Below are 8,603 nucleotides of genomic sequence, written 5' to 3'. Positions count from 1 at the left end.
CTGACCCCCTTGCCCAGTGCTTCCTTGCTGGCAGCCAGCATGGAGCTGGGCTCAGTCTTTCCCCGAGCACTGTTTGCTGCTGGCTGTCAGAGGCACTGATGTCTCCTGGGGCAAGAAAGCATGCTGGATCCTGAATCCATCCGCAGGGTGGAACAAGATGTAAGATGCAGATGGCGGCTGGGCACGGTGGCTCACACCTGTAATCCCAGCACTTTGGGAGGCTGAGGTGAGCAGATTCCCTGAGCTCAGGAGTTCGAGAGCAGCCTGGGCAACACGGTGAAACCCCATCTCTACTAAAATACAAAAAATAAGCCAGGAGTGGTTGCGAGTGCCTATAGTCCCAGCTACGTGGGAGGCTGAGGCAGGAGAATTGCTTGAATCCAGGAGGCAGAGGTTGCAATGAGCCGAGGTCGCACCACCACACTCCAGCCTGGGTGACAGAGCAAGACTCCGTCTCCAAAAAAAAAAAAAAAAAAAAAAAATGCAGATGGCGGATATCCATGGTGGCATACTAGGGCTGCTTCATTTTGTCAGCAGTTGCGGGTTATCTGAGCCCAGAGACTTCAAAGCAGGACCATAGAGCGCCTCGAGGCCACTTCTGAGTCCTGCAGTTCCCCACAGCACCCGGCTGAGTGTGGCTGAGCTGTCCTCCATAGTGTCTGCCTCTGCTCTGCCACAGCACCTGGCTGAGTGTGACTGAACCCTCCTCCCTGGAACAGCTGGGTTGTGCCTACCAGCTGAGGCCAGGACACAGGGGTGCCAGTCATCCATGTGACCTCCTTAAAGAGCCCTTTTAAACCAGGACTTTGCCTGGATTAGTCACCAGCCACACTTTACTTTAGGTTGGTGTAGATACGTGCCAGATAAGAGCAAGGACAGAGACAGTGGCCAGGGGAGGTGCAGGCTGACTCAAGACGCCATGCAGACAGCCCCAGCACACAGATTCAGAGACCTAGGGGATACCTCCAGAGAGGAACCTGGTGGTACTACTGGCCGAGTGAGGGCAGATGCGGACAGTCTCTGATGATATTAGGGCCAAGAACAGCAGATAGGCCCAGAAGGAACAGGCCAGGTGGAGCCAGTGGGGCTGCAGTGGGGTGGGCAGGTGCCTCTAGCGTAGGCTGCTCAGTCTCTCGCTCTTCCCCGGGTAGTCACAGGGGAGTCTGCCAGCCTGACAGCGCCCTCAGTCCAGCAGACAGCTTGGCCGCTCCCTGCTCCAGGTGTTTCCTGGGCAAGAAGGAGCCGCACCTGAATGCAAGGGTGAGGGCAAGGCTATGTGGTCTGGAGCCCACCCCACCTTCACACAGACCCTGTGCCTCTGCATGTTCCCCCATGGTCCTCACTGCGATCCTGGTCCCCAAGATTCATGGCTTCATCAGAGCAGGCCACCCTGCCGACCAAGTGGCTCAGAGCCCAGGCCCCTCTCGGGCACTGGAGTAGACTGGGAGACTTGAGGCAGTGAACAGCCTCCGCCCTCACGGGACTCCTGTGCCTGGTGCACGCCCCCGGGCTGCCTTCTGTTTTACACCACTCAGCACTGTTGGCAGTAGAGCCCTTTTGTCTTGGTTCCTGCTGGGGTTGGTGCGTCCTCTGTGGGTCAGTTGTAGGGCACCCCTGGGAGCAGGGGCAGCACAGTTTCAATGCATCAGGGATACAGGTCAGGGCTGGGGGCTTCAACTGAGGCTGGGGGGTCTGCAGACGGCCCCTACAGGTAGCCCTACCTGCCCCCACCCCACCCAAGCTCCCAGGCGAGACACAGACACCACACTTTCGCTTTCATTGGTGCAAGGTGCTGCCCCTGGACATTGCTCCCACTGCAGCCTGGACTTCTACAAAGGGGCAGGATTTACTGTCCACCTGCTTGGGGTGGGCCAGCTGCAGGGTTGTGCCTCAGGGTTGAGGCCTCAGGCCTCAGATGAGGTTTCTCCTTGGCGATGGGGGAGCTCAGTATTGGGATAATAAGACCCTTTGTAATGTGCCCTTCCCTCTCGTGGTGGCCTTGGCTAGCCGCCCCCCCAACCTGCTTGGCCTGTCTGGTGCATTCGCACTGTCCTGTACCCCTTGGCCTTCTTGAGGTCTGTCTTTGCAGGTCAGAGTGGTGCTCAGCGGCTCAGGGCCCTGGAGCTGGTGGCTACCGGCCTGGGCCTCTGCAGGCCGTGGTTGTAGCCTGTGCTGTTAGTGCAGTTGGGGTCTGGCCAAGGACTTATGTCTTCTTTACAAATGTTTTTCCTTTTTGCCCGAGCCTGTGTCTGATCCCGACTCACTGTGGGACCCTGAGCAAGTAACATCCTCTCTTTAGTCTCAGTATCTTCATCTGTGAAATGGGGACAAGGGTAGCACCTGATTCTTGAGGTGGTTGTAAGGACTGTTTGAAGTGGGCACTGTGCCCAGAGCACCACCTGGCGGTTGCAGGAGACAGATGCCATGGCCCTCATTGTTGGGGTAGTCACTGCTGCCGTCAAAGCAATCCAGCAGCCTGGGAGCCTCCAGGGTGGGCCTCAGGCCTCAGAAGAGATTTCTCCTTGGTGATGGGGGAGCTCAGTATTGGCATAATAAGACCTTATCCAAAGATGGTCCTGCTCAGCAGAAGGCCCAGAATACAAATGGCTCCCTACGCACTCAGGGCTATGGAGCCCCATGTGTGATGTGTGAATAGAGGAGGTGCTTGGGCCCATGACATTGGAGTAGGGGTCAAGGCATTTGGTAGCCCATGCAGTGAGGGCGGAGCCTGGACCACTGGCCATTCCTGGTGCTGGAGGGCTCTGGGGACCATGTTCTGGCTCTGCTCCCAGTGGAGGGAGGGGCTCTCCGTGGTCAAGAGAGAGGAGGGCACTGGTGGCCACGGGAGGGGACATGTCCAGCTTGAGACCTGACTTCTGGCCTCCTGGTCACTGAGCCAGGAGGCAGCTGCGGGGCTGCGGCTGACCACCTTGGGGACTGGCAGAGGCTCTGCATTTGCTCCTGAGAGGGCCAGGTGCTCCCTTGGCTGCTCTCTGCTCTGCCCCAGCACCTGCCTCCTGGGTTCCCTGGCAAACAGCCTTTTCACCTGGCTGGTGGCCTGCCTCCTGGAGGTAGCCATGGGGAAGTGCCTCTGTAGAAGGGGCTGTGTGTCCCGCCCTTCCTGTAGCAGCTGTACTGGTGCTAGAGCAGGGGCCAGCTCCCAGGGAGGCTGCAGGGCCTCCCTGGCTCCTGTCTCTCCATCGGTCATGCCCCTTTGTAATGTGCCCTTCCCTCCCGCGGTGGCCTTGGCCAGCCGCCCACCCACCTGCTTGGCCTGTCTGGTGCATTCCCACTGTCCTGTACCCCTCGGCCTTCTTGAGCCCCCAGGGGTCCTCTTGACAGGTTGGTGCTGTCACCTTGCGGGTCCTGTGGGACACCGTGGGGGGCGGGGCTGAATTCTGTTCCCTTGGGCGTTCCCCAGCTGATCCGCGTCCCCTGAGGGGTGTGGGGGCTCCCGCGGCCACGCCTCCCACCTCCCTGCGCCATTGCTCCATTGCTGTGTGTCCATTGTGGCCCCCTGGAGAGCGGCGGGTGGGCGGAGGCTTGGGGCCACGCTCACCGCCGGTCTCCCCGCAGCAGGCAGCAGAACTCGGCCAAGGCGCGCTCGGTGTGGGAGCAGCGGGCCAGCCAGCTACGACTGCAGAACCTGCGGGCCAGCTGCGAGGCGCTGTACAGCGAGATGGACCCCGAGGAGCGGCTGCGCTTCGCCACCACGCGCCACCTGCGGCCCGACATGAAGACGCACCTGGACCGGCCGCTGGTGGTGGAGCTGGGCCGCGACGGCGCACGGGGTCCCGTGGGGGGCAAGGCCCGGCCGGAGGCTGCGGAGGCCCCCGAGGGCGTCGACCCTCCGCGCAGGCACCACCGGCACCGCGACAAGGACAAGACCCCCGCGGCGGGGGACCAGGACCGAGCAGAGGCCCCGAAGGCGGAGAGCGGGGAGCCTGTTGCCCGGGAGGAGCGGCCGCGGCCGCACCGCAGCCACAGCAAGGAGGCTGCGGGGCCCCCGGAGGGACGGAGCGAGCGCAGCCGAGGCCCGGGCCCCGAGGGCGGCCGGCGGCACCACCGGCGCGGCTCCCCGGAAGAGGCGCCGGAGCGGGAGCCCAGACGCCACCGCGCGCACCGGCACCAGGATCCGAGCAAGGAGTGCGGCGGAGCCAAGAGCGAGCGGCGGGCACGGCACCGTGGCGGCCCCCGAGCTGGGCCCCGGGAGGTGGAGAGCGGGGAGGAGCCGGCGCGGCGGCACCGGGCCCGGCACAAGGCGCAGCCTGCGCACGAGGCTATGGAGAAGGAAGCCATGGAGAAGGAGGCCACGGAGAAGGAGGCCACGGAGAAGGAGGCCGAGATAGTGGAAGCCGACAAGGAGAAGGAGCTCCGGAACCACCAGCCCAGGTGAGTCCGCTGCTGGGCGGGTTCGGTGAGGGAGGGGTTGACCCGGGCGGTGCGAGGCCCAGTGCTGGCTGCGGGAATGGGGTCCACGGCGGAGGCTGCACCCCCGGCCACGCTGCCCTGTCCAGGGCCGTCCCGGCTGGGGTCTCCGCATGCCGTTCACGGGGGGGTGGTGACAATCCTGCATTGGAGGGTCGACCTGTAAAAGACTTGGCAGGGCATGTGTGGTGCGTGAACGCCAGTCGTTATTTAAGAAGGGAGAGCTTAAGTGGGAATTGTTGCCATTGGTTTGGAAAGAACGAAGTGGCCCTGGGAGAAGAGAAAGTTGGGGATTGCTGTGGAGGAAAGAGAGGCAGTACGGCCCGAGGGAAGACTGAGCAGGCCAGTGGGCTGGGCGCAGAGTGGGGTGTGGGGGCCAGGCTGTGTGACCATGACAGGAAGAACCCCAGCTAGCCCAGCTTGCTCCCTGGGGCAGGACTAACCGACTCTGTGAGGGCCTGGGGTAACTGGTCCAGTGGCCAAGACCAGCAGTTGCCAGGTACCCACTGGCCACAAACCAACCAGAATGCTTGCCGCGGGAGACCCCAGCCCGGGGTCAACCCAGCTGCCGCCCTGTCTGTGTGTGTCGATGGGTCCTCCCCACCCTGCCTTTCAGACTAAAGACACAGAGGTGTAGAGGTTAATTTTAAAAACATACAGAATGCCAGAGTAGCAGAACAGGTGGTCATAGATTTAGTTGGTCTGCATGGAGGTTTAAGGGTTTTGGTTGATAGGATTTTGCTGATGTGCATTATTATTTTATTATTATTGGAGACAGGGCTGCACTGTCGCCCAGGGTAGAGTGCAGTGGCGCAATCATGGCTCACTGCAGCCTCCACTTCCCGGGCTGAAGCGGTCCTCCCACCTCAGCCTTCCCAGCCTGAATAGCTGGGACTACAGGCACGTGTCACCATGCCCAGCTTATTTTTTAATTTTTGTAGAGATGGGGTTTCGCTATATGCCCCCGGCTGGTCTTGAACTCCTGGGCTCAAGCGATCCTCCTGCCTTGGCCTCCCGGTGCCGGGATCACAGGTGTGAGCCACCGCGCCCAGGCCTGATGTTCATTCTTGATTGCAGGGAGCCACACTGTGACCTGGAGACCAGTGGGACGGTGACTGTAGGCCCTATGCACACGCTGCCCAGCACCTGTCTCCAGAAGGTGGAGGAACAGCCAGAGGATGCAGACAATCAGCGGAATGTCACTCGCATGGGCAGTCAGCCCCCAGACGCGAGCACTGTTGTACACATCCCAGTGATGCTGACGGGCCCTCCTGGGGAAGCCACGGTCGTTCCCAGTGAGTATCTCCCTGTGCCAGTAGGGCAGGGCCCATCTTGTGCAGGTCCAGCAACCCCCATTCCCTCCTGTTCCACAGCAGCCACTGGGGACCCAGCCTGCCTCTGTGAATTGTTCTCCTGGCTGTAGAGGGAGTCCTTTGCTGTCAACATCTATCCCTTGATGTCCTGTTGATGTCTAAGTGCCCCAGAGATAACTGAGGTTGAGCTCCATTCTCCTTCCTTCCCAAAATATTTGCACATTGCCAACTAAGTGCCAAGTGCTACGTTAGAGTGCTGAGAGCACAGCAGGAGGGAGACAGTCTTGTCAGGAAGACAGACTACAACTCTTGATGGTTGCACAAAAGCTGCTGAGGACTCTGTCCACGGCCTTGACTGGGGCTGAGAGCGAGGGGCTGCAGAGGAGCAGGCTCTCCACCATGTCTGCCCATGTGGTCACGGGCCCATGCCATCCATGCTCTGAGGCTGCTCCCAGGCCTTTATTTGAGCTGCCTTCTTTCCTCCCCTTGCTTGCTCACATGCTTGGGACATCCCTAGTGAGCAGCCTTCCCATGCCTGCCTGTGTGCAGTCCCTCAGGGCACAGGGGACCAAGATGTCATTCCTGTCTTCAAGCCTGTCTAATAGGGAGAGATTACAAATACAGGCCCCTTACATGGTGGGGAAGGTGCACGGGCATTTCATGGGCGTCAAGGAGGAGCCCTCCTTTCTTAAGTACAGAGAAAAAAGGGGTAGAAGAGAGGCCATAGAAACAGGACTCACACATGAATGCCAGCAGAAGCATTTAGGTCATAAGCAGACCAGACAGACTCAATCAGGTGCCACCACATGCATGCCCACGTTTGTAGATGCATCCCCACACAGAGATGTGTGCGTGCCCGTGTTTGCAGATGGATCTCCACACACAGACGTGTGCATGACATTCTCTCTTGCTCAGGTGCTCTCACCTGGGGCCTGTGGACTGGCTCTCAATTCCAGGTATAACCATGGAAGACACAGCCTCTAACTGCTCAGCCTCACCTTTTCTTTTGCTTCCTTGGAGGAAAGTTGCCCTTGGTTCCTTTACTTGTTCACTTCCCATGGGCACAAGTGAGTCTGCCTGCCCAGCTCCCTCACCTGATTATCTGTGGATCAACTTGAGGAGGAGCCTAGGGTCCCTACCTGACTTTTATCTGCAGGAATCCAGATGTGACTCCTCCCCAGGCTCCCTATGCTCTTCTCCACACCCCTGCTGGCAACCACTGATCTTTTCACTGTCCCTATAGTTTTGCTTTTTCTAGACTGTCATAGGGTTGGAATCATACAGTATGCAGCCTTTTCAGATTGGCTTCTTTCCATTAGCAATATGCACGTAAGTTTCCTATGTCTTTTTGTGGCTTGGTAACTCATTTGTTTTTAGCATTGGATTAATATTCTGTCTTTTGGGTGTACCACAGTTTATTTATTCACCTATTGAAGGACATCTTGTTGCTTCCAGTTTTTGGCAATTATGAATAAAACTGCTATAAACATTCATGTTCAGGTTTTTGTGTGGACATAAGTTTTCAACTCATTTGGGTAAATACTTAACAGCATGATTATTGGATTGTATGGTAAGACTATGTTTATCTTTATAAGAAACTGACAAAATATCTTCCAAAGGGACTGTACCATTTTGCATTCCCACCAGCAATGAATGAGAGTTCCTGTTGCTCCATATCCTTGCCAATATCCAGTGTTGTCAGTACTTTGGATTTGAGCTATTATAATTAAGCGTGTAATGATATCTTGTTTATTTTGCAATTTCCTAATGACATATGATGTTGAGCATCTTTTAAAATGCTTATTTGCCATGTGTATAATTTTCCTTGATGAGGTTCCTATTCAAATCTTTTACCCACTTTTTATTCTGGTTGTTTGTTTTATAATTGTTGAGTTTTAGGAGTTCTTTGTATATTTTGGATACAAGTCTTTCATCAGATATGTGTTTTGCAAGCATTTTCTCCCAGTCTGTAGCTTGGTTTTTCATTCTCTTAATGTCTGGTGTTTTTGATTGTTAAAAATAAGTGATTGTCTGGTCCCTGTTATTACTTCTACTAGAAATAGAAATCTAGGCTGTTAGTTTTTATATGTTGATTATGTGTCCTGCTACTTTTCTGAATCCTCAAATTGTTTATTAGTTTCACTGTGATTCCCCCTTTTTTTCCCCAGATACATTATCAAAACTTCTGAAAATACACTTCTAACTCTTTCTTTCTAAGTCTTACACCGCTCATTATTATTTTTTTGTCTGATTTCAGTGTCAGATAACAATGGAATTACTGGACATCACCTTATTTCTACCTACACTAAATAAAATTTTGGTTTGGGGCCTGAGGGGTGTGCGCGCGCGCGTGTGTGTGTGTGTGTGTCTGTGTGTCTGTAAAATTATGTTACAGTATCCATTAGTTCCTACTTCAGTAAGTGTTTTAATCTGGAATAGGTGTTGAATTTTGTTGAAGACCTTTTCTCATCCAGAGAGCTCATTTATTTTTTCCCCTTAGATACGGGGATTTATAGTAATGAAGTTTTTGATATGAAATATCTTTGCAATCTGAGAATAAACCCAAGTGGTTATTATATTTATTTTGTAATATGCCATTGGATTCTGCTTAACATTTTTTGTAGGGTTTTTGGATTGATATTTTTTGCAACTAATTCTTTTTTTTTTTTTTTTTTTGAGACGGAGTCTCGCTCTGTGGCCCAGGCTGGAGTGCAGTGGCCAGATCTCAGCTCACTGCAAGCTCCGCCTCCCGGGTTCCCGCCATTCTCCTGCCTCAGCCTCCTGAGTAGCTGGGACTACAGGCGCCGCTAGTTTTTTGTATTTTTTAGTAGAGACGGGGTTTCACCGGGTTAGCCAGGATGG

General features: G+C 55.6%; 1 protein-coding gene across 3 annotated transcripts in view; it reads left to right on the top strand.

The window, feature by feature from the left end:
- The window catches only part of CACNA1B (calcium voltage-gated channel subunit alpha1 B), a 255,490-nt gene that overhangs the window by 145,647 nt on the left and 101,240 nt on the right, over positions 1-8,603 (top strand). For all 3 annotated transcript variants that reach the window (XM_023227714.2, XM_031934108.1, XM_023227715.1), the window contains exons 19-20: positions 3,577-4,392; positions 5,506-5,723. In XM_023227714.2, coding sequence (XP_023083482.1) covers positions 3,577-4,392; positions 5,506-5,723 — 1,034 coding nt within the window. The remainder of the gene's footprint in view (positions 1-3,576; positions 4,393-5,505; positions 5,724-8,603) is intronic.

This window comes from Piliocolobus tephrosceles, chromosome 14, assembly GCF_002776525.5.
Source record: "Piliocolobus tephrosceles isolate RC106 chromosome 14, ASM277652v3, whole genome shotgun sequence".
NCBI classification, from domain to species: Eukaryota; Metazoa; Chordata; class Mammalia; order Primates; family Cercopithecidae; genus Piliocolobus; species Piliocolobus tephrosceles.
Note: the sequence above shows the minus strand (reverse complement) of the source record. Positions and strands in the feature narration are given on the sequence as shown.